The sequence below is a fragment of the Megalops cyprinoides genome, chromosome 20, assembly GCF_013368585.1.
Source record: "Megalops cyprinoides isolate fMegCyp1 chromosome 20, fMegCyp1.pri, whole genome shotgun sequence".
Lineage (NCBI taxonomy): Eukaryota > Metazoa > Chordata > Actinopteri > Elopiformes > Megalopidae > Megalops > Megalops cyprinoides.
The window spans coordinates 16,483,036-16,509,048 of record NC_050602.1 but is presented as its reverse complement, the minus strand read 5'-3'; the positions used below and the strand labels follow the sequence as shown (position 1 = coordinate 16,509,048).

Genomic DNA, 26,013 nt, shown 5'->3' with positions numbered 1-26,013 from the left:
CATAGATTCAATGAGCCAGCTTCCTTTCCAAAAAATCTGATGCTGATGTTAGTGGTAATGTTAACAGGATTGCTTAATTACCAAGGTAACTCTACTCTGTAAACAGATCCCACTGTTCATTGAGGGAATTTCAGTTCCAAGATGAAACATTGGAGGAAGATGCTGGAACATATAGAAATACAGCGTTACAAATCACAGTGATACATCAGCCTTATTTCACTGGCTAAGGCTTCATCTCACATCATCAGTAATGTGAAGCTGAAGTGAACTACTTCCTCAGAAAAGCAATCCAAGAGCCCCAAAACTTCAAACTCAATTAATTCAAACAGGAACGTGGGGTGGAGAGAGAATTCCCATGATGTAGCTATTTCAATCATTTATTTCAGAATAAATTCATTCTCTGAGGCACGGCGCTGTTGAGTATAAAATGACCAGTTCAGTACTCTGGTTGCATGTGGCCTTAATTGAGGATAAAAGGTGAAGACCATGTGTTTAACAAATGTTCTACCATTTTGAAGATACGGGTTAAAAGGCACTTTGGGCTGTTCTGTGAGAAAATAAGACCAGTGGCTGCATTTTCCAGGGATTTATCAATCAGAACTGTAAGGGTAATTGACGTGGTGTGTGTTTTGTGCAGTAGGTCCATTTCAATACACTCATTCATTTTTATATACATTTTATTGTATCATACAGTACAAACACTCTGTTATGTCACAGTAACCACAGAGTACTTGGCATCACCATGTTGATGTAACTGCATGGTGAGAGTGGGCCTATTCGATTGTCCTCATCCATTCAATTGAGCTTGTTGGGTTCAGGTTCGAAGTATGCGTGTATGTGTGTGCACCACTCTACCTCATAGTAGCGTGTGGTTGGGCTGGGGTGTGTGCACTGTCTTCACCACAGCAGCACCGCCGCCACCTGCAGACAGCACCTGGACCTGCACCTTGTATGTACTGTCTGGCTGCAGATGTTCCACTGTCATGGAAAACTGGTCCTGAAACAGAGACAAACACATTGTACTCCCTTACCCACCCTGCCATGAGGAAATAGCACCCAGTTTCAAATATGAAATGAATATGAATGAATACAATTTTACTTTGAAATCTGCTTCCATCAGCTTTTCTTATTTCTTCAATTAAATCAGTCAAAAAGCTCACATTTTTGTCTAGCCTGATCAACACTCTATAAAAGGTAACAAGTTGACTATCCTCTGTGAATAAACAAGGAAATAAGATTAAATTGGCTCAAAGAGGACCTAATTTATTTAGCTGGTATTTCACAGCATCAGAAGCCAAGATCAGTCATAGGATGCCAGGGCAGTTTTTGAAGCCAGGCTTGGGGCGGTGGAGGGGCTGGTGGAGGCTGGACTCACAGGAGCCAGAATCTGGGTCTGGGAGATGAGTGTGTCAGAGGATGCCATGCTGCTACTGGAGACCAGAGCCCAAGAGAACTGGAACCCAGTGATGGAGCCCAGCCCAATGGCCCTCTGGGACACCTGCCAACCAAACTTCCCCTGCAGGGAGCCGTTAACCATCTGGAAGGCAACCGTCAGCTTCTCTGGCCGCAGGTTCTCCTTCTTGGCCATGTGGTGGCGCTCTAGGAGAGGGAGGACAGATGTCAAGACATGAGATCTCAGGAGTCAAAAGGTGTTGTTGCACACAACCCTCTTGAAGTGATCCCATAATATAAACAATATAATATAATGTAGCAATATAATAATCCTGATTCTCCACATTTCATGCAATTCATAGCTTTAGCTTAAATAATTGATCAAATTCTCTTAAGAACTCAAATGGAACCTCTCTGACACTCCAGGGTCAGTGTTGTCAACCCCCTGAACTACAGTATAGTACACACTAAATCACAGTAAACTTAATGGGGCTTAGCTCTGGTTTACTTTAACATAGTTGTGACTTCACTCTGTTTTCTGTTCCCACTACTTTTTGTGAAAGAAACTAAAGTTTGAGTTCTTATGATATTTACACTTCATATTGATATTTACTGAGTCAATTGAGGGTTAACTACCTTACCCAAGCATACAGCAGCAGTACCTCAGCCAGGAATCACACCAGCAACCTCTCACTTACAAGCCCTCCTCCTTACCACTATGCTACACTGTCACCCCACCACTCAGGCACATTAGTTAACATTGCCATCTGCTCCTCACCACAACTGGAACACAACATAGGTTTACGTTTTGATCTATGTTGTTATTTTCCTGCTTGTTACTTGGAGCATTTGTGTTAAACCTCTACAACTTCTAAAACACATGCTCCAGGTGAGGCTTGAACTCACAACCTCAGCATTGCCCTGCTACGTACTGTCTTATAAGTACCGCACACTAACCGATTGCGCCACTGGAGCCCTTGTGAGGCTTAAGGAGGAGTTCTCAGACCAGTTTGATTAACCGATTCTGATGGGGGATTGAGTTTTGGAACATTCACATTGACTGGAAAATCCATACTCAGTTTGGAAAAAACAGAACCAGGTGTGAGAACATACAAAATGGATCTGCAGTATCTGTAGCTAAGAGCACTTAAAATTCCTTCTCTTACAGCAGACAATTTAATGAACATATAATGACATACAAAAGCAGATTTAGTGAATTACTTCTTAGTGTGCACAGTTGCTCTACTGCATTCTGTCATTATGGTTTCTTTAATGTGATTACCTAAAACAAATAAAAGCTGAAAGGCACTTTTATTTATGATGGACCTTCTGAAGTAGAGCACCTAAAACCATTTGACAATAGTTACCAACACCTACTGCTCTCCCATTTTTTCTGATTTCCCATAAGCGTAGACTCTGGCACAAAAAAAAAAACATCTGTCTGGCTGAGATTGTCTCATTAGAGCTGGACCTTATATTGGCCTCTAAAGAGTACACATTATGCACTGCACGAGAGCACAAGCACTATCGCTTTGAATGTAGCTGACAGCAATGAGAGCCTGCTTCCCTTTGTCCACTGGTGTGCTTACTAGTGGTGCATTTAATTTCAGAGGGGCTTGGCTTACCACTCCTGAGGCAGGACAAGGACTTCGCTTCCCTGCCTTCCAGTGCTCTGCACTGTGGGGTAATCAGGTAGGTTGTGGCCTTTGACCTCTTTCCATGCCCAGACGTGGGCATCACTGACACCCTGTACTTACAGCCAAACAGCAGGCCGGTGATGACATAGTGGGTTCCCTGGCAGGAATTTGGACAGATGTTAAGGAGCAAGGTCCTGGAGCTCAGGATACAGAACAATGACACATGGAAGGCATATGAGAAAACATGAGAAAGAATCATTGTCGATTAAAACAAAAACGAAAACAAAGAGAGAATGGAAAACCTGAGCTCAAAGTAGTCCCAAACCAGGCTGGGAAACCTCAGAGGTATACAAAGAAAAACATCTCTTCAAGACGGTGTGTCACGTGTGGGCTTTCATTACACAGATCACGCCTGACAGGTTGTATATTTCGCACATCATCAGCTGTGCTCGGGCTTATGATAAACTGTTGTTGGAAGCTCGGTTCACTTGGCTGCTCTACCGCTTCCCGTCATAATTCTACATTTCAGGGTTTTATGAAAACCGAGGGGAACAAAGGCACTTTTGTCTGCTGGCTCAGCTCACTGGAGAGGAATGATATCACAAGTCTGATAGGTGGTTAGAATGCACATCACTGCCAATCTCTCCATTTAGGTTCCAGAACTAAGAGCCTGTTACATTTCCCACTAATATGCACCTTAAAGAGTGCGGAATCTAAAAATATGCCCTCCCTACAAGTGAGGAGGCCTTTGAAAGGTGCTGTGACATGTGCATCCTGATGGCTCTGAACCCATTTGATCCAACCTCTGGAACACTTTCAGTGAACGTCTGTAATGAGAGCAAGTAGCAACAGGAACCGTTCATCCCTACTGTTCATCACAGCATTGCTTCCAATTGGTGCCCACCCTGCTACACAGGCTCACTAACATTGAACTATCCTTGTGGACTCCATCCTTTTATTTGTCAGGAAACACAGGGGCCTTCTTTACAATGCCAGCGCTGACTGTCTAACCATACTGCACCACCTTACATTTAGCATACAAATGTGTTATAATTCAGCAAAATAAATTAGCTTGTGTGTTCCTGACCTTTTAACATTGGAACAGCATAGGCCTTAGCAGCCAAAGGGAAGTGACCCACCTGTACTGTGGCTGTTTTCTCAGTCTTTGTGAGATTGTGAGTGCATACCTCTGGATACCATCTGAGGAGGTATGCAGTGGAATCTTGAAGACTTCCTGTTACAATAAAGATAAAATGGTACAGGACTCTGTGGCTATGTGGCTACCTATGGCTTCTGCCAAAGGTAATCCATAAAAATGTAACCTCTGACAGATCTAAACTGTGCTTCTTATTTGCATGTCTTTCAGAAGACATCCTGTGCACACTACGCTTTCTGAAAGAACAGAGGTTCTTTCTTCCAGGCAGAAATATGTGTGTTTTCCCACCACCTGTTGAAAGAGGGCTGACTTGCCTTGGGGTGTTTTCCAGAACACTTTGACCTGGAGCTGGTGTCTGTGGATATGAGGGGCAGCGGCCTGCAGCCTGAGAATGATGGGAGTGGAGTGAGAAGAGGAAAGCTCATTGGATACCTCTCTTCTGGTCCCACCCACTCTGGCCATGACTGCTGCTGGAGGCAAGTGCACAGACCTGTCACCAACTGTATAAAAACTTTAACAGAATATTTGTCCCTCTTCTTATTTTATCACAGCATTTAATGGTAAAACCACATAGGCTGTCTGTAATAAGGAATGTGTCAGTGAGTCAGTTCAGTCATTCAGTCTGATCCACTAATTAAAAATTGTAGTGGGGAGTACGTCAGACCACATATTTACAGACCACTAGAGAAAACCACTAAGTGTTAATTAAAGCAATTTCCTAGCCCACAAGGAAAAATGTTGAGTTTGTGGGAAGTAATATGCAAGTTAGTTTACTGAAAAACACAACTGGTTACAACTGACCTCTATGTAGCATTGAGGGTAGTAAACTGCTGAACAGCCTTACTGGCCTGATCCTATTAGCTGCGTCTAGAAAATGTTCAGTCAAAAAACAGAAACAGCAACAAAATAGATCCCCATTAGCCATTAACCATTAGCCTGGAAGGCAAATTACAAACTAATGGTTAAAAGGGTAAAAGGATAAAGAAAAGGGGTCTCCTATGGTGACACATGTTAATCTCTGACCCAGATAATTTATGATAAAGGGCATTTATACCATACAACACAAGTATGTCTTGCTACCTAAAGTATTATTACCAGATTCTGAAATCATCAACCACTGCTTTCTTTTATAATGTCATGCAGTGAGTGACAAATGTCATTAAGCAATAAGCCTCAATTAATTATTATTAATTATCAATAACTATTAATTATTAAATGGTGTCCTCTCGCACTCTCTTCCCTGCCGCACAATTACTTAGCTTCGTATGATTTCTGTCTAGTCCGCTGTCAATTTTGAAGTGTTGTTCAGTTGCTCATAAAACTTGAATGAATACACTTATGTTCTATTGTACTGGAAGTCACTCTGGGTAAGAACGTCTGCTAAATGAATGTAATGTAATCTAATGTAAGGTAATATAAAGTGTCATGGTCATGAGAGAGGGGAAATTATACCTGTGGGTGGTGTGATTATGGACAGGTGGGCTTTTTTACTTCGTAAACGCTTCTGGCCCCAGTAGGCTATGGCCTGGACCTGGACCAGGTAGGATGTGTTTGCCTGGAGGTGCTCAAGGGTTGTTTCACACACAGCCTGGTGGACATTAACACAGATCCGAACGTCACAGCTGTTATACACATTTGCAAGATGAAGACATTCTATTTACTGCGAGAAAGTATATCCGCAAAGGCTCTCTGCAGTGCATGAAATGATGTCCTGAATGGTATGACCAATCTCATAATTTTAACTGATGGCTTGCTAATGTAGATAGTGTCTCCCCTACACTACACCTCTACTTAAATTTACACTCTTTTATTGTATTGGTTAACAAATTTTGCTCATAAATATTACAAGTTGACTGACATGATTATCAGAGTGACATAAACCAATGTCTTTAAGATGCCAATCATAAATGAATATGTCTTTCCAAACTCCTCACGACAGCCTAAGCACACACTTCATGGATTTGTTCCGAGATGAATTCTCACTGTGTTAAGACTTTGTGGTGTAACTGTGGAGTACATGTAATTATTTCCAGCTACCAGACACTTTCGTTTAAAGCTCACGACAAACCAGCTTTCGCTTCAGAAAAAAGGAAAGCGATGTGAGCTGTGGCTTTGCCATCATGTGAGCCTGTGTGCTGCGGTGAACTGAAGTCCACATGGGACTATTATAGAAAACTTCTTGACAGTCTCAGGGTGGGAGACCTGTCATCTCCATCAGAGAAAACACAAAAAATTAAGATTTTTCACTTAACGCTCTGCTGCCCATGGGGTGCCAGCAACTTGAAAATCAGCCCTGCCAGCTCACCTCACTGACACCTCACACCTCACAGCTCACCGTAATAGATTGTGTAAACGCTATTTTCCATCTAGTATCTAGTACAATTGGTACAACATTAGATAAATTTGCACCACTTACCTCTAGTCTCTAAATGTTATCTTTCTTTAGGAAATACCAGAGGGCTTTTCTATGTCTAGAACTATTTTAATTCAGAATCTGATTATCATTCAGAATCAAAAGTAAAATAATTGTAATTCTTGTCAATGTCTCTAAATGAGTAGCTAAATAGAAGATATTTTTTTGTCAAGAAAAAGGAGCTTCTTTGTATTTACACATGCCTCCTAAAACTGATATTGAAATAGATTCTTGTGATAAAATATTCAAAAAATACATCTGGAAGTAGCACACTGATGCCACATTTCGCTTCATTGACTGTTCTTATGTTCAATGGGACAGAGAGTACGTACCGGTCCTGTGACAATGGGACTACCCTTCCTGTCTAGGCCCACCCTGTGGGGCGTGTGGGAACTCCAGGTTACTCTGTGGTGGTGCACAGTCAGCTCTCCCTCTCTAGGGGGGTCCCAGAGGAGATGCATGTTCACACTGCCGTCCACCTGTACAGACGCCTTCCCCTGTCTCAGGTTCCAAGGCATCGCTGGAGGTAGAGGGTCTGGAAAATGTTTGTGAGGGTAAGTTTGCCATATGCATTAGCCATTACCCTGTTTATACTACTGTATTCATGCTATACTCACTTAAAAGGCACACATTAAAAATAAACACCTGGTGTTTAAGATATTTGAGGTGAGAAAAAGCATGGTAAAAGTACGACAGATGAGCAGAGAGGATGAGCACAGGATGACTCTTCGTGGAAATGTAAGGCTCTGATGGTGTGTTCAGTTCTGATATTGACAGTGATGTCTTGGACTGGCAAAAAAAAGCTATTTCAACTTTGGAGATAAAAGCATTTCATGAATTTGATAAACTTCCACATGGACACCACATCCTCTTTGTTAAATTTTATAAAAAAAGAGTGTACTTTACAATAGAGGGAAACATTCTTAACCTCAAAATAGAAGGCTTAAGCGCCAGATGACTGGTGAATGGGTGAGCTTATATCCTAGGAGCAGCCTATTTTTGCTTCCTCATTGCCCTGTAATCCCCTTTCCTCTGGCGAGGTTTCACCACTGCCTGCTGAAAGCACTGAGTGATGCCGGGCTGGAAGATGCAGGATGCTAAGGTGACGGATATTGGGCTCATCCATCTCAGCTGGGTGCAGCTGTCTCCACATAATGAACGAAGCACCAGATGGCATAGTCACACGGGATTCCCTCTTTTACCTTGACCTCTATTCTTTTACAAAGGAGCGTTGTTCATGAATTCAGACTTTGGAAGTTGATATTAATCTGTGGAAACCCCCACCTGCTTTTTTTCTGGGAAAGCATATGTCATTGCTCAAGCTGGAGCAGTGATGTAAATTCAGCTTCTCCAAAAGACATGAGCGGGCAGAGCTTTGATATTCTGTCATGGGTAACACAGAGGGAGTGTAATGACAGCCTCTCAGGAAGTGAAACATGTATTGGTTCAATATGGTGTGTTCCATAAGCGGCTCACATTTTTATACTTTTGACCTTCACCTGAGTTAAACATTTTGTTGAAAATTTGTGCTGAAATGGAACTGTCCTTTTGAATATGATGTTCGTTGCCAAGTCTCAACCACAGTTTCAAAATTAATGCAGTCTGTAGGCAATTATGTTTTGTGTTTCTTTATGGGTGGATGCTGGGTACTTGGATACAGCAGTCCCAGTCCCAGCCTCCTTGTGGTCCCGAAGTGAACCATATCCTCTAATAGCACAGTTTGAATGAAAACAAATGAAATTCAGAAGTGGACAAATGTACTGATTGAATGATGGGAGAAAAAACAAAAACTGCTTCTAGATCAGAAAAAATGTCTCTCATCTACTTTTGTTTATTGAAAGCCAAAAATATGACATAGAGGCAGATTTATAAGGGTTTAATATGTACCAGGGTGTGTACTGTGTGCTAGCAGAGTCTTCGCCAGATTTGGTTTTTTTTTAAATGGATTGAAGAAAGAGCTAAACTGATGAATAACTGAATGAGAAGGTAGCTACATAGATATAGATTAACATACACTGAATCTATAATTATGTAGCTATTTTTTTTTTTTGATTAACTCATGCAAGCATTTTTGAGCAGAGCTTCAAACACATCGACAAAATAAACTAATGACAATACATGAACGACATAACTCCTTTATGTTAATGGTGTCAGCTCTAAAAACATTTTAAAAATCTGAGCGTTACATTAAAATGGCCCAAGAGCAAGTGAGGAACAAGTGAATTTTTGGTCACAAATGGATAAAAAACAAATGTAAGATGTTTGGCTTGTTGGCTGGCCCAGGTTATTTCACTCACTCCTGACTAACAGCTGAGCACTAAGGAGAGATGCAGTGACATTATGGGATTGGCTGAAGTGAGGGAGTGCTCTTACCCCTTGAGGAGAGGAAGTGCTTGCTGGGGGTGGTGAACCCGCGTGTGCCCTGGCTGTTGACCGCACTCACCCTGAACTGGTACCATCTGTGGGGGCGCACGTCCCTTAGCACTGCCCGGTTGGCCATGGTCTGCCGGGTCAGAGAGAGGCAGGATTGAGTCTAATACTCTTCGAGACACTCCTTCACCTAGGCCAGACTGAGGAGAGGCCTCACAGTGAGAAGGGATAAATTACAACACAAGAAGAGAAACTGTTCCATCTCCCCAAAATACAGGCTATAATTCACATGCCTTTATAACCAGATTCACTTTCTCAACAGTTACTTAACATATACTGTTTAAAGTGAACCATATAAGATTGCAGTAGATCTTCCTGCTGTAAGTAATCACAAATAGCACAAAATATGAAAAAGGTGAGACCTCTTGTCTCTTAATGGGAGCCTTGTGATTTGAGACGGAACCCCCAAACAGTATCAGAGTTGCTATGACAACCTAACAGATATAATCGTTATGATGTCCCAGACTGCCGTAATTACAGCCGCAGGGGAGGGGGGTATGATTATATCCAGATCTGGGGCTGTGAGGGCAAAGGCAGTGATCTGGAACGAACACGTTCCATGGGACACAGCCTCGGATGTGAAGCTTTCCTTTCCGTTCCTTAACAACATCCTCCCATTTACTGTCTTCTTAAGGGAGTCCAAATCTCCTCATTGCAGTAGGGCTCATCCAGTCTTTCAAGTTGTATCCACATCTTTATTAGCAGAGATAACAGAAAACGCCCATAGTAAAAAAAACAAGCAAATAACTTCTGTGAAGCTATCCCTCAGTGCTAAGATGCAACAAGTAACACAACAAACGATGACTCGTCTTTGTCAGTGTTTTTTCCTTAGCTGAGCATGCTTAAAGAGCTGCTACATTAGATTTGCAGTGCAGTTGGAAAAATATATGTTGGATAGTGTGGCCATGCTGTTACCATGAGAACAGTCTCCCAGGGTGTGGCTTCCTCCTCATTGGGGTGAACACCAAGGTTCCACCGTCTCTGTAGGATATACAGCACTGGCTCGATGGACACATTGAAACGGGACGTCCACATCACCTCCAGCTGACCCAGTGTGTCCTCCACAAAGGACATGTCTCTCCGGGGTCTCAGAGGGACACCTAATGGGCACGAGACAACAAGCTTCTTTACAAAGACCTCACAAGATCCTGCTGCTGCAGTATATGTACCTTGCAGCATTGTGCATACATTCTGAATGTATAACACCACAGGTGCAACAGTGCATCTTGGGTCTTAAGAGATTGGTCTTCTAATCAGAAGACCAGAAGACTAATTAACAAATTTTTAGCTATCTACAGTAACACACTCCAGAGGAACTACTAAGCTAATAAGTAATGTAGTGTATCAATGCAGTCTTAACATTATAGCTGGGGTTATGTTCACACATTATCTGGGAATTAATATAATAAAAACCATAATAAAGTGTGTAAAATATAATACAAACTGTACAGTAACACTGTAAGAGGCCATGTGGAACACAGGGCCAGTGGGTCACTCACCCTTGTATAGGTTGTTGGGGGCCTGGCAGGTGTGTCCACAGTCATTGGAGCAGCATTTCCTGGGGGCAGAGCAGTCTCGGTCCATGCCACAGCTTTCTACACAGGCGGCAGCGAAGCCTGAGGCCCTCTGTGGCGGAGGGCAGTCGCCCTGCCTGTGGGCCTGCACTGAAGTCAGGAACTCCAAACTGGTCATGCACTCATAGTGCTTCTGTCAGGGGAGGACAGGACAGGGTGGTCAGGTAGTCCTTAGCCCTCCTCCTCTGGCATAAAGGGGGAACATAACATCCTCCACCTGTTCTATTTTTTTGTTATAACCCTCAGGGTGTCTAGCAATGTAATGACATGATGAGACTGTAAAAATATATAAAAATTTATGAAAATATATAAAAAATTAAACTGTAACAGCCTGATGGAAGCCCTGTAAAAATACTTTGTGGTTGTATAACAAAGTCTGAGGGTATTGCTCAAGTCTGGTCTTGAGGGTATTCTCTTTAGGTGATTTAAATTTATTAAAAATTAAGCTTCTCTTAAAGGCAAACACTTGTAGACATGTTCTCCTTGCTTTCACAGCATATTCATTTACCGTTGGGCAGCTGCCTTGTCCAATCTCTTTTTTGGAACTTATGACCTTTATTCACACATAGTTAACTCAAATCCAGCATGCCATTGGCACTGACCTCACAGGACTTTTGAGACAGGGTTCTTTTTGCTTCCCATAATTCCCTGCAAGGTTGTAGGCACTGAAAACAAAACAAAAACCAGCAAAAAACAAGGAAAAATGTAAGGTGGCCATGTAATGTCTAAAAACCGCAGGCAAAAAGTCATAGTTAAAAATAATGCATAGCATGTGCTTAGCAGTATGCATAAACATTTCTGTCTCTAACCAAGGACTGCTGTAATAATGTGGTTATTGCAACTAGAATATTGCCTCTACATTCTTTTGATTGTGGCTGTGTCATGGTCTTTCTGGAGTTATGACTTGGACACTATTTATTCAATTTTATACTGAATTGGCTTGGGAATGGGGGAATATTAGGAGTGTGTGGCTAGTGCCTGGAACATGGGTAACTAGTGTAAGCCTTTCAGGTGGCAGTGGTGCATAAAACACAGTGTGAGAATGCATTTCAGAGTTCAGTGTGTGCTGAGTTCAGAAACCTTGATTCAGTAAGGCTCTTGAAGAGGGCGATCTATCATAGCAGTATGATGAAAGCCTGCTCAGCTGTTACTGTGCTTCTCCATTTCTGTTTGGACTTAATCAGATGGGCATTATAGCTGAAGCCTCCTGAGATCCTTAATTCAACATTACAGAATCCTTCTTTCAACCACAGAGATGCTCATTTACTTTGGCCTGGGCCAGAGCAGCAGGCATAGCAAGGGCCACTCTAATATTTCCAAAATGTCATGCACAATATGCAGTCAGTAACTGTTCACACTTCACAAACAGTCAGGGTGGTTGTTCTTCATCAGTGGTTTGCATTTACCGTATACAAAAATGTCATCAAATTGCCAAACTCAGAAATATTCTTTCAACAATTATAAAATAATGTGTGAAGTTTTTATATGAATACCAGTGTGAGAGGGGAGGTAGCCAATGTAGCATGGCTTGGCTTCGTTTCTGGGTGTGAAGAATGGTCCAGTGGAATCCTTGTTGAGGCACTTTCCAGCCAGGGATCTGGGGGGGGGGAGCTGTCACTGCTCTCTGTGTGGCACTGCCTTCCCCTCACGAGACTCCAGCCTAATTTATCGAACATGCCTAACCCCCTGCACCCCCCAGTGTGACTTTATTTACTCCGCAACTGTGGGTTTAAATTTCTTTCAAATGGGCTGCAGAACACATCTGTTGCGCGTTATCTGAGCAAAAATTCCGACATCTACCCTCATCTATTCCCAACGCAGCCTTCACATGGCTGAACCTCCCAATGCCAGGTCCACAGTGCTAAAAATACATCCCGAATCGCTGGCAAGCGGACGAGAAAAACATTTATCAACAGGCATATGCTCGTTTTCATCTCCAGAACAAGGACCTTGTAGTGCACTATGACAACATGTGATCATTACATACTTATAAAAATGTTTGCAGATGCCATTATCACATATGTCATACAGGCCTGTATTTTAAGGTACATTAGATCAAGGTTAAAGGTCTGCTTTCCCTCATGTTCTCCATCAGGTTTCCCCTGCAGATGAAAGATTCCCGCAATCACGTGATCCGATGCGAGTTTTCCAGCAGATATTTGTCATATCATGACATCCAGCTTTTCATTGCTATTTGCTTAAAACTGCTTTGCATGCTAATAACAGGCACTTTATTAGGTGCCTTGCGGTCTTACCGCAAGTGAAATGTAATCATTTAGGGAGAGCAGCAGCAAACACACAGGACAACTTTCCTGGAGACCATATGGATTCTAGAATATTCCTGGCTCTGTTTCTGAACTTCAACAGAAGTTTACAATGAAAGTAACTTCATTATAATTTCCTCTTGTCTTCCACTCATTCATACTCCAGTCAGGCTGGGTCATGACTGTTCTAGAATCTGTATCTTTCTCAGACCAACCAGAGATGCTAGCCGTTGCAACTGAGGACAGCTGTTTGGTAAAGTGGTGAGCAGAGGTGGGTAAACTCCTCCTTTGACCTCCTCAAAAACATCCCCCCACCCAATCCTGTTTGATGTGCTACTGGCTACACATGCTTAACAACACTCCTCCAACAAGCTGACTTGACACATTAAATTCAATGGCCCTTGTTTGCCTCTGAAAAATGAGAATTATCAGGCAAAAAATGGCCTGGTTGCTATAAAGCGACCTCAGATTGTCACTAAAGACTTCAAATAGCTAACATACTTGCCCCATAACCGGCACAAACACAGCATGGGCCCTAAAAGGCTGAAGACATATATTCTGCTGTGGGTTGCCATGGGTAAGGATTACACCACTGATTACATATGGCCTGGGCAGTGGTAAGTGTGGCTTAAGAGGACTCATTCTAGGATTTGCAGCTTTATCTTTTGGCAGGCATGAAATCTGTCATTCTCAGGACTCCCACTGCTTCACGGATTGTCCTGGTGCAATGGGGGGTAGGGGTGGGGATAAAGTCTGGTCTTAACATCAAAAAAGGGGGGCAGTAAGGGAAACAGAAAAGTAAATAAGGAAAACACTAAAAAAAACACTTCCCTCCCAATAAGCAAAGAATAGAGAAATAGGTCCATTTCCATCAGATGTTACAGTCCATCTTTCTGCTTTCCCTATGAGAGAGAGCTTAACAGCAGCGCACCAGGGTGAGCAGGTGACAGACTGGCTTCTCCACCGAGTCAGAGAGAATGAATGTTAACGCTGCAGACCGTGCCCTCAGGTCACCACACTTTTCGCAATGCGCTCTCCAAATCGCGTTTACAAAGGACCGTAAATTGTTCCACACACAGATTTCCCAGTGGCTAATTCCGTTCAGATGTTCTTCTCTAAGCTGAGCGCATAGAAAGTGGACATGGAGCACATCTGCATTGACACAGACTGTTAGTCACTCTGAAGTCACGGTTAATGTCATCTCCCAGCAGGAGCTCTCCAATCACACTTTACTGTGACTCTTTATGTCTTTTCTAGAGCTGCTCAGCCAGTGCACTGTAAAAGAGAAAACCTTTCTTAATTTCTCATTTTAAGATTGCTTTTTATTAAAAAAGGAACATGGAAGATTTTTTTTTTTTTTGAAATGTGTGATATTGTAAGAAAAATATGCCTACCTGGCTTACATTTTTCTATGAACACAAATTTAAAATCTAATAATATTGTTTCTGATAAAAATGCAAGCTATACAAATGCCTTTTTTGATGAGAAATTGATGTCATGCTTTTCTTGTCAGGAAAATATTTTTTTGTGATGAATTATGTTTTTTTCTATCTTTGTCTCACAGAAACTCTAAGCCACTCATTGTAGTTCTGTACATCCACAGTGCTGCGGAGCAGGTTACACGCAAGTATCTTCAACACAATATACTTTAAGGTGATATTTTATCATCCAGTGTAACACACAATAGGCATAATAATAAATCAATCCCACAAAAGTTGGATTTAATCCATACTAAGGAGCAAATGAATAGAAGGTTCAAAATTTAACCATGCAAATGTACAGCAAGTGCATACCTTTTTACCCTCTACTTTTACTAAGGAACAATCAGTGCCATGTACAAGTAGATTATTCCCATATGATAAGCTTGGAGGGTGGGAGGTTACAAGACCCCCTGTAAAAAGAGCCCCAAGACCTGCGTGTCTGCTGAAGGATTGGCTTAATGTTTTCCGCAGCTCTCAGAGTCTGCGATGACCTTCAGTGCAAACAACGTTCTGTGCTGTAATATCCATAATATCCTGTAATATCTTAGTTTCAACTCAACCGATTTTCAAGGAGCTGTGAAAACTTCTGTGCAATTTGGCCCAACAAAAACGTGAACTCTCTTCTTAACCTTCGGTACTATGTTTTCTAGTCTTAAGGGCCAAGTTGCTATCCAAACTAAGACAATCCCAGTACTTCAGGCTCCAGTGTCTGGCTGGGGAGGGCTGACAGCAGCCCTGGTAACTGTGCTACAACTCTGGCAAATAACACCTGGCCATGCCCACCACCAACACCTGCAGCAAATTAGCACAACAGAAGCAAGCTTGTTTCTGCTTGGGAATGGAAGTGTCAGGATGTGTGCACTTTGTTTTAATAAGTAACAAACTTTGGTTTTGCAATACATTGGACATGAACACATGTCGGCAAATTAGATTTCAGAGGACATAAATTACCCATTGGTTTAGATTAAAACCTGTCCCAGTCCATGGCTAGGTTTTCACAGCTTTAAACATTTTATTTAGCACAGACTAAAGTAAGTAAAGACAGTCCAGGCTGGAGACCGATTTACTGAACTGTCACGGAAATTGTCACGGGTTCAACCAGCTCCCCCACCTCTCCACGTCCCCATAAAAGAAACCATATGTAAACCAGCAGCTTTCATTCATGAGGTGCATAAAGCTAGGAAATTCCATTAACATACAACCGCCATGGTGAGAAAGCAACTCTCTGTATACAACTCCATGTAGTATATCATTCCCATGTCACAGGTTAGAAAAAAGCACACAGTAATTATTTCAGTACATCCAATCAGTTCACCACAAGTTATCAAAAGGTAGTGTGTCCTGAGGGGCAGGAATGTTCTGTGTTGCATAGGCTCAAGACAGGATGAGATGGCAACTTCTGTGGCTGGAGTTGGTGACACCACCTACGCCAGACATGTCCAGGAGTCACCCGGGTGGTTAAGACACAGGTGGTCAACAGCTTCAGCTGATGGTCTGAAAAGTCACATTCCTATATTTCTGGACTTCTAAAAAGCCTCCACGCGACGCAAATTTAATACATCTCTCTTTCGGTTTGTAAAAAGGAGACATAAAGGAAAATACTTGTCTTATAGAATCAAAGAACGGAAAAAAGATGCGGTCTACAGCAAGGCTATAAATATGAATCCATTGTATGGCACAGAAAAAGAGGTTGACCTAGACCTTACTCCATGGGGATTATACTGCATGGCTCAAAGCTACTGCCTTTTCATATGGTTCAAATGAATCTCTTACCACAAACAATTTAACAAGCTGTTAAAGGCAACCGGCCATGCTCTAAATATGTATGGTAGTTTAGAGTGATTTATTCTAGGAGTATTTCAATATGACCTTGGGAGACCACATGTAAATCTTTGCAAAGCAGTGTAGTCAACATACAGGATGTGCTAATTTAAATACACAGCTGGACAAAAGATAATGTATGTGTAAAGAGGCTTAAAATGGAAAAGACTTTCTAAAGATGATGTTCATGGTTGGACACAAGGCAACAGAATGGCAAAAAATTATCTTTTTCATATAATAATTTTTTTCTTTGCAAGAGGACCACTATGAATAGGCTTGGATATAGAAATTATGACAAAGTTGCTTATAAAATAGTCAATTAAAAGTAATGTGCCTTAGTTTCCATTTCAGCATAAACATCCCTCAAAAATGTTAACTTTGCTCTGATGAGTTCTCTGGAATTCTGTCCCGTGAAGAAATTGAAAGGGTTTCCATGTTTTTTCCATTCTCTGTTTAAGACTTTCACCCTTGCCATGGTTCCAGCTTGTTAATGTGGATGTCTTCAACTCTGGTTCATGGCATACAAATTATTTATGTCATCATTTGTCGGGCTGGCGTAACTTGGCACCGAAGGCGCGCAAAGACTATAACCCATTAATGAAAATGAATGGTGTTGGTGTATTTCTTGGAATCCTTGAAAAAATAGAAAAAATGACACAAATGTTAGATCAGCAAGGGCCTCTGCAAGCTCACACATCCCAGCAGAGAGACACACTGTTTGAGCAAAAGGGCTTTGGGGTCCTGATAGCCTGGAGAGTGAGGTTAATAAGATGACCACACAAGGAGTGACCTTACACTGTGGCTCCCAGCCCTTCAGCTCAACAGCCAGTCCTGAAGCTCACCTGCTAAGGGGTCACAGTGCAGACAGGCAGGATTATGGGTAGGGTCAGAGTTTGAGAGAGGAGTGGGGAGCAACAGAGCATCCAGCTGCCCTCATGCTAGGGATTTAAGTGTTACTGGTTTGTTGGTGCTCAATTAACCTATTTAAATGCTAAATGATATATTTCTGACTGCATTTTCTACCTTTTTAATCTCAACACAGTATCTCTTTGCATTTACTGACAATATCTTAATGAAGCAGTTATCTATTTACCAATAGGTAGCCAGTTCATTTTATTTATTATAAAAAATGTACTGCATGCCTGCCCTGATACACAAAGTTTCACCACTTACAGAGACTATAAAGCCTTCCTAACTTCACACCCTCACTGAGAAACAATACTGCCATCAATGTCTTTTTACACTAAATCAATTTATATGCATATCATTGTAACCCATTATGTACAGTACAAAAAAATCGCAGATCATATCTCCACCATAAATGCCTTCAGTACACAAAACACACTCTAAATGACTCCTGTACAAAGCAGATATTATTTGTAAGCCAGTAAAAACACTTTCGCCAATACTGTATGTCTGCCATCCTCCATTAAAATGTTTGATAACAAAATGAAGCCAAGTAACGTGATTTGGGCTGCACTGCCTTACACAAACAGATCAAACATGATTCTAAAGCCATGCCACCCAAAGTCTATTGTGCAACTTGGCCTTGTGTTTTTCCATCTTACCACTTGAAAAGAACATGGTCTATATATTGTGAGGTTTTTTTCACTTTGACACTCAATAAAGAAAAATGACCTACCTTCTTCAACTGTATGCATACGGTAACAATTTGGACAAAACTGAGGGAAAACTGAACTAAAACCTTGATCTAAGTACAACAACTGTGATCAAAATGATTTTTGCTTAAGCCTTAAAGCATCACCTCTTAACGCTGACTGTTGTGAGGGTCTTGATTTTAGAGTGAGGTGAGAAGGAGGAAAGTAGGGGCTGGATCACAGCCCACTCTGTTGAAACCTGGGGAAGGGGGAGGGGCAGAAGGGACTTACCTGTGAACATCGCCTGTGATTCTCACACCAGCTCAGGACACCATCGTTCTATAGCAAAGCACAAGGTGACAAGTGTGAGTCTATGTGGAGCACATAGTTTATGTGTACAAATATTTTTATTATGCCAGTAGTGTGGTACTACAGAAATTCCACACATGATTAGTAAACAGTATATAGAATAAGCTAAAACACACTTATGATATCAGCAGAATGCACACAAGGGAAAATCATTTTGATGTAATTTTGTTGTGATTTTTTAAAGCATATGACACATTAAAAGAAACTGCTGATGAAACATAAAAACAATATAAAAATGGACTATCACACAAGTAAGACGTGGCTTCCATAAAATTGAGAACAGCAATTAAGAAAATCAGTGTTAAATCCATAAGCCGCTCTAAGCATTCCAAACTAAACAAACCTTTCTTTCAGAAGAAAAGCCAAACACACTCATCTAATGCCACTGCTGCTGACGGCTTCACGCTTATTTCAATTAAATTTAACGACGCTAATTACTGGTTGGGGTCCTGCAGAGCAAAATGAAACTCGTGAGAGTAAGTCCGTCTCCGCACATTACAATGGGCTCTGTCACACTTCCCAGAGGTATCAAAGATAGATCAGAAAAGAAAAAACAAGTGAGTCACTGAAAAGGGGGTGACAAACGACATTGCATGCTCTTAGGTTTAAGTGTCACTAGTGAAAAAAAGTCTGGCACTTAGACTTTGGTGTAATTTGTGGAAAAAATAAACTAAATCCATGGCGTGGGGGAAAATACTTTTCCTTTAGATTCCGAGGCTGATTAAAGCTGGTGTACACTCTTAGATTGCATAGGGAGAAGTACTATACTTTTAGTGCACCACGCCTAATCTTTCACAAAGGATTTAATGGCTACCCCGTACTGTTCTCTGAAAAATATCTTGGGTTAGCTTGAAATGATCATTTAACTCTTTTTTTTGTCCATTGCAGCTTGAACTCAACTTTAAATTTCCTGGAAAAGTCAATACATATTTGAAAATAAACCCCCAGGGAGGTTCCCCCTCACACTAGGATCACACCCACTCTACGGCCCATTAAATGCTGATTAATAAACGTTGGACACATGCAACCAAAGACCACACTTTTATCCTCTCAAAGAGGATTTTTTTTTGCTGTTATTGCAGGCTTTCAATTGAATCAACTTGGTCACTACTGCAGGAAGAGTGGAAACGTACATCTCCTCTTCTTTGTTGCTCCAAACAGACTTAGATAAAAGATCACCAACAATTACTGTAGTCGTGGCACAGGGTTTGAAATAACAGATGACGCTCCCTTGACCTCACAGACAGGTTCTGCTGACTTGTACTGTTGTGCCGGTTTAGCCACACCTTGCAGCCAGCACCACAAACTCCTCATTGTTTGTTTTGGTGTTTGTTTTGGTAGGAGTATTTTGTTTCTTCCATTAGTAGTGTGTGCATTGAGACTGCTTCATGGGAACTTCTCTTGGGCTATTCCGACCGTGCACACAGGAAATTCTGACTGGAGATACCATCTGAAAAGACGTGAGGGGAAGCGAGAGGAGAGGCTACATTAAAGGCTGTGAAAAGGGTGTGGGGAAATTGGAGCAGTTCATCATGTGCCGTTTCTAGACTTGTAGTCCGTAACATAGTCCTCCCTTCCCCTTCACTGTAAGCACAGCTAAAGTGAGGTAGAGTGCTGTTTTAAACACAAAAGAAACTTACACTTCAATCTATATGAATTACAGACACATACTCATTACTGGAGCAATTAAGATAATTACCTCAAAAGTACGATGAAAGTGCCCCACCTGGAAATCAAAGATATAACCAGATTATAACCCCAGATCCTTAATTTCTGTACTGCGCCGCCACATTTTAAGGGTTCAGTTAACACAAGTTGATTGCAGCAGTTTGTTTTGGCCTCTAACAGTCTTCCCCACAATAAATCAAACAGAAACCTGTGGATGAAGTGGCCCTCTAAGTCCAGGGGAAAGTCCCTCTCTTCTACTAAATTAAAAAATTCTTACATATTTAAATGTTATTTCTAGTCCGAGACCCTGCCCATCACCACCTGCAGATTTAATGGTGGCACCTTACAAACCTCATTCTCTATCCCACCAGGGGACCGTGTGTAGTCGCATCAACGCGCACACACAGGCAGTCCCTCTTTTCAGCCACACTTCGCGGGGACATTTCCTCCCAGCTACTTTCTGCTTGCGTGAGAGGACCTTAACGTGTCACTTCCCTGGAAAGCCATGCTAAGGTTTTTACTGCCTTCCCATGTCATTCCCGTTACAGCGTGTTATTAGGGCAAAGCTTGAGGTTGTGCATAACGGGGACATTTGGTGTCATTTGTGGTCATTCGCATCCTGTAAACATGCATTTCAACAAAGTGGTCCCATTTGGACTTTTATTGCCTCTGTATCTGCAGCTCCAACATTTATCGTGGCAGGAAAACAGCCTTTAAAGTCATCAAGGGTTGTGATCGTAGTCATGACTATTACAGGGCAATTAAATACAGATTTTGAACACAGAGCCAGATTCATTGTGCTGTTGGAACTTCATGACTGTTAAAAAGGCAAAAGGTGGTACTTGTCTCCAACAACATTTATTCAGCCAAATTACTTCCACAATTTCAGTATACTACATCCCCTTCATGACCGGGACACAAATCAAATCTATAACCTTCAGTATGAAAGCTCAGCTTTGCAACCACCGTGCTACAGCTACCTAGTAGACCCAGTGTGCTTCCACAGCCTTCCATATTATCAGTACATGGAGAATAATCTCTTCTGGGGAGTTTGGTTTTCCCTGACGTAAGAAAGGCATGACATGTCCAGGCTGGTGAAACGCATGAATGTGTGTCGCTCTCAAGCATGTAGATGATGCAAGTTCACTGCTATGTTGATAGTGTGAGAGCAGATGATATAATCAAATTAAATATACTGAGGTCATATAGTTACCTAGGTAATTGGCAGCAACTTTCGTCCTGTGTGATAAGACTACAGAAAACCGAGACTGTAGAGCATTGCAAATGGCTGATTCTATAATCTATTCTCTGAAAACAGACAATATTGTATAGGCCTATACTGGCAAACTATGCACAGTAATCACACAATTATATATATATTTTTTTTTTCAAAATGATACACTTCTTACCATTTTTTGTTATACCAGAGCTTGGTTTGAAATCATTTCATGCAAGCTAGCCTGAGCTATTGGTAAACATTTATTTATGTTAAAGTGTTTTAGAATTTATTTGTATTTTTTTTCACATGTCTACTGAAAAGCCATTCCATATAACCAGTTGCATTCTGCTCTAGCATATTTTATCCAATCACATTTCAGTTTGACGGTGACCATCATTTAAGCCTGAACCAGACCACACATAACTCAAGTTCTTTAGGCATGATCGCCGGTTTTCCCAGCATGGTGGCCCGTTACTTAGGGGAAGCACTGCACGCACAAATACACACAGACACACACACACACACACACACACATACAGACACACACAGACAGACACACACACACACACACACATTATCATAGCCCCAAGACTCATGCTCTTCACTGCATATGCCATCAGGTTATTAATCCTCACACATTCATTAATAGCCTAGAAATGTGCATATCCCAGAATTCTTTTCAGGATGAAGGACTATGCAATGTTTTTCCATTGAGACCTCTTAAAAGGGACTTTAAGCAGAGTAGCAGACATATACAACCAAAGCAGTTGTCAGTGAGGATATTACTCTCCCAGAGATGGGATGACAGATTGTGGGCATAAATGACTGCATTGCGGCTTAGCAAAAAGCCCTTTCTTTGCACAGACACAGACAACTACAGCTGTTTTGATGAATTACAGGGCATCTTAAACAAAGCAGAAAAACATTTCCAAAGTTAATCCAAAGCACATTCATTCCTGATGACAGCAATGTAATGACAGCTTTATATGCCTATTAACCAAGGAAAGATGTCATATATTTGACAGTTATCCACTGATGGCTTAGAATGCAATCGACCAAAACAATGAGCTTTGCTTTGACAAACAAGCTGTTATTGTGAGACAAATGAGAATATGCAATAACAACATAATCTTTCCTTTGTTTGAAGAACTGAAAGAAAGCAATACATCTGTGCACATGTATCTGCTCCGCAAATGCACACATGCTGACTGGCTTGCTGTCTGGTTTGCGTTCTCTAGGTCCAGTGAATTCATCTCAAAAGCCAGAAAGACTTTAATATGCACACTGTGGTTCTGAAAGCAATTTATTTTAGCAGTGCACACAGGACAATGTTTCAATCCAAGGTGTGTCTTCATCAGATCAAGAAGTACCCACCTTTATTCTATGACTTTCATATGCCAGGGAAGCGTTCAGGTGGAGATCAATTCTTTATTAATGTACCTTGTATGTGCCATTTAGGCTCCCTGGCATATGTTGTGTTCATCCAACTAGACACTTTCTCCAGGGTCCATTTTCCTTTTGTAGAACATGTAAATAAAAACATGCACTTCATGCACACTTCACTGATCTCTTTTTTTGTATTCACACCTTACAAAGTCTGTGCATTACAGCATCATTACTGTGGGCTCCTGGAAAAGGTCATTTTCCAGCTGTAGCCATCAGAGAGCCGGTGACCCCTCCCGTACGAGCGGGTCAGCGCTTTCACCCGTAGAAGTAAATCACAGCCATGAAACGAACAGGAAGCGGGGAAGAAAATTAGATCAAGGAGAAATGTGCTGCCCACACACACTCAGAATAAGGGCTGCTGTCGGCCCCTGTCTCTGAATGGATGCACGACCACACACTCAGCAAGCACGACACACTGACCTCCAGCACCCAGAGATGGGAACTGAAAACAAGCAATGAACTCGACAGAATGCAGTTGTTGGCATTCTACACATTTCACTAATCTGGAGCAAGTGGCATTTGAGTCTGTCATTATTCACTACTTTATGGACTTCTTTATACGTTGCTATGAACAAAGGTGTATACCAAATAAATTAATAAATAAGAAGAATACAAATATGGTACAGCATTCCACAGTAAGGAAAAGAATCACATTGCAACATCCAAAGTAATGAAATCTATGCTACTTGTCTTATACAAATGACTGGAATTTCATGATAGGGAAAGGTCAAAGCTGAGGTTGTGGTGGTTTGTTGTTCAGATGTAGTTATTACATACACAGCACTTAGAATTAAGAATACCTGTGGCAGGTATAGTTAATAGCCATTGGTTGTCTGCATCCACTGACAAATGTTTCACGCTTCAGTTTAGCACCAGGACCACCTGCAGCCATGTCACACATAAGTTGATCTAATTCTTGACCACAACCACCTTTGTCAGTGTCTATAACCCGACTGGAACACATAACATTAACCTGTTAATCAGAGGACTAAAGCAAAATCACGACAAAAGCATATACCATTTACTAAAAAGAGTTGACACTAATCACTTTCAGAATGCATAAATGACAAATGACTGCAATATCATTACATCTCATTTCATTGCTGACATCTGCATTTGTTTGCATTTTTAAAAAGCAAACGTAGGCCAGTTAATTCTTTAAACGCTTAAACTAGCTACACACAGCATTAAATATAAAACACATGTAGTTTTTTTTATTTGTTTGTTTCAGCTTTTGTACCGTAAATCCATTCTAGAGTTGGTGCACACATTAAGAAAAACATGAATGAGACACGACACCGCGCTACTTCACCTGGAGATGCCTGAAAGAAGCGGTGAGCTGCGTCATGTGAAGCGCCAGGCAGCGCGAAGTGCATCTTGCGCTGCTGATTTTTTCCAAAAGTTCGGCTGCGTCTTCTGCGTCAGCTCTCCCCGCGACGGTGCACCCCAATAAATGCCACAGAAACACAAGGGCCACACGGCGGCCGGTCATTTTTGCGGTGTTCCTTTGAAATGGTGCTTTGTTCCTGTTGATTCAGCTTGCTCGTTGTGAATGCCTCTGCGTTACTTGGAAATCACGTTTCTACGCTCTGCGGCTGTAGCAATGTGTACAACAGAAGGAGCCCGGACACTCCCCCTCTTGTTTGCATACGCGATGCTTCATTAAATGCTAAAAAAGCGCACGTTTATAGACAACTATTTTAAATATTACTGGAGGCAATAGGGTCGATGTCTTTAACGGTTAAACATCTTAATTCTCTCAATCTTATACACAGTTGCACACATTATAAATGGTTTATATTTGTGAAGTTTGTACTTAAGTCTACGTTGGCAACATTTACGTTCACTTCAGTGGCCGGCAGTGCATTGTTTTGGTCATGGAATTAATTTATAAAATGTCGCAAAAGTTAAACTACTACAGAAAAGCGTACATTTGAAAGGGCTTGTTCTTTGTCGTGATTGAATGGTATTATGTTTTCATAAATAACGTACATATGTTTTGATGCTCTCTTATTTAGTAGCTGTCGTTTATTCACTCATGGACTAGTTTGCAGCACACTTTCAAGTTGTGGTATCTGTTGCACAGCCATTACAGATACACATCACCTGTAATCGACAAAACTAGTCCCTGGAAACCTGGATTGTATAAGAAATACATACTACAACAAAGCAATAATTGAAAATGATGCGAAATATTCCGCGAGGAAAGAATACGGGGGAGAAAGAAAAACATAAAAAGGAAGAAGAACAAAAAAGGAAGGAGGAAAAATAAAGAAAACACTGAAACAACTGGCATTCTTTTGGTTTAGGAGTCCATCCCTCCAGTCCATAGTATCTCCCGAAATCAAGAATTAAAAGAAGTAGATGTAAGAACACCTCTGTTAAGAAACAAGACTAAAAGGTACAACATACGCACAATATTTTAGTTTCCTTATGACTGAGAGTGTAAAAATGCCTAAGCAGTGTACACACACACACACACACACACACACACACACACACACACACAACGTGTATCATAAACATCTTTTATCTCAGTAACGTGTGTAACGCCGATTATTTCATAAATAGGGCATATGATATTCCAAACCACATTCTGGATTTGCTGAATATAATATAATGTTTCGCAAAATAAAATTACCTGACAAAACTTAAACCAGAAATATATAAAATGTTCACAGCTGAACTGGAAGTTTGTAAAATGGTAGGAATTAATAAATGCAATGCCCTGTCCTCAATGGCTGTCGAAAGAAGTGGTACATCAGGCTTTAATGACATTATAAAATATTTTACTTATTTAATTTCTGTTATTTTACTCTAGGCAATATTGTAGGTATTGTAGGTGTGGACGCAGTTAGGAGACAAATTATTATTTAAATATGTAGCCTAACTTGAACCATTTACAGTATAGTAGCTGCACATGCTTTGTAATCATAATTAAATGTAAATAGTCCAAAACTAGAAATATTGTCGCATATCGATAGCAATACATAAAGTAATAATGTAATACCAATTATTGCAGCAACATTGTAAGTAATAGCGACATCTATTGATGTTTGTTTGTATGACACCACGTATGAGTGGGACATTAATTCCCTGCGATTCCAAAAGCTACCACATACAAGCTTGTTTAAACCAAACCCTTCACCTCTCAGAAATGAGAAATCCAAATGCCAGAGGGTAAAAAAAAACACGACTGGAAAAAGGTTCTATCCAGTTATATTTTAATTTGTAACCCGCAGGTTGGTCAAAGTTTTGTTTTAGTCAGATTCCTGACCCAGTAGGCTTTGTTACTCCGAATGTCCTCCATATGCAGAGTGGATGTAGGGCTCCAGACTGAAAATTTGCCTGGGATGATAAATAAATAAAATATTAAAAATTAATTAAACTATGAAACTGTACTCACAAATCAATGTTCTCCTTTTACAGTAGTAACATGTGTCAAAGCATGTTCTCAAAACCTGCTGTTCTTCATTTAGCAAAGTACTGAGAAATTAATTGTACTATACTATTTGTTTAGGTAAGACTTTGTCAAGGTTTAAAGT

General features: G+C 41.1%; 1 protein-coding gene and 1 non-coding gene across 5 annotated transcripts; both read right to left on the bottom strand.

Moving 5' to 3' along the window:
• LOC118795945 (anosmin-1-like) lies at positions 1 to 24,066 on the bottom strand. Of its 4 annotated transcripts, XM_036554757.1 has the most exons (15): positions 23,781 to 24,066; positions 18,058 to 18,105; positions 11,205 to 11,267; positions 10,528 to 10,735; positions 9,944 to 10,128; positions 8,972 to 9,101; positions 6,931 to 7,133; positions 5,638 to 5,773; positions 4,987 to 5,052; positions 4,500 to 4,655; positions 4,169 to 4,263; positions 3,018 to 3,186; positions 1,376 to 1,599; positions 856 to 997; positions 1 to 162 (listed from the first exon to the last, which is right to left on the bottom strand). In XM_036554757.1, the coding sequence occupies exons 1-14, from the start codon at positions 23,958 to 23,960 to the stop codon at positions 857 to 859; spliced, it is 2,004 nt and encodes a 667-aa protein (XP_036410650.1). In that variant the 5' UTR covers positions 23,961 to 24,066; the 3' UTR covers positions 1 to 162; position 856. The 4 variants fall into 4 exon arrangements, with proteins under 4 accessions (XP_036410650.1, XP_036410651.1, XP_036410652.1 ...); XM_036554758.1 differs by lacking the exon at positions 1 to 162 and having other exon boundaries at positions 171 to 997; positions 4,500 to 4,652; XM_036554759.1 differs by lacking the exons at positions 1 to 162; positions 4,987 to 5,052 and having other exon boundaries at positions 171 to 997.
• On the bottom strand, positions 2,274 to 2,367 carry trnai-uau. The gene is made up of 2 exons: positions 2,330 to 2,367; positions 2,274 to 2,309 (listed from the first exon to the last, which is right to left on the bottom strand). It is a non-coding gene; the product is annotated as a tRNA-Ile (tRNA).
• Positions 24,067 to 26,013: the final 1,947 nt, after the last annotated feature.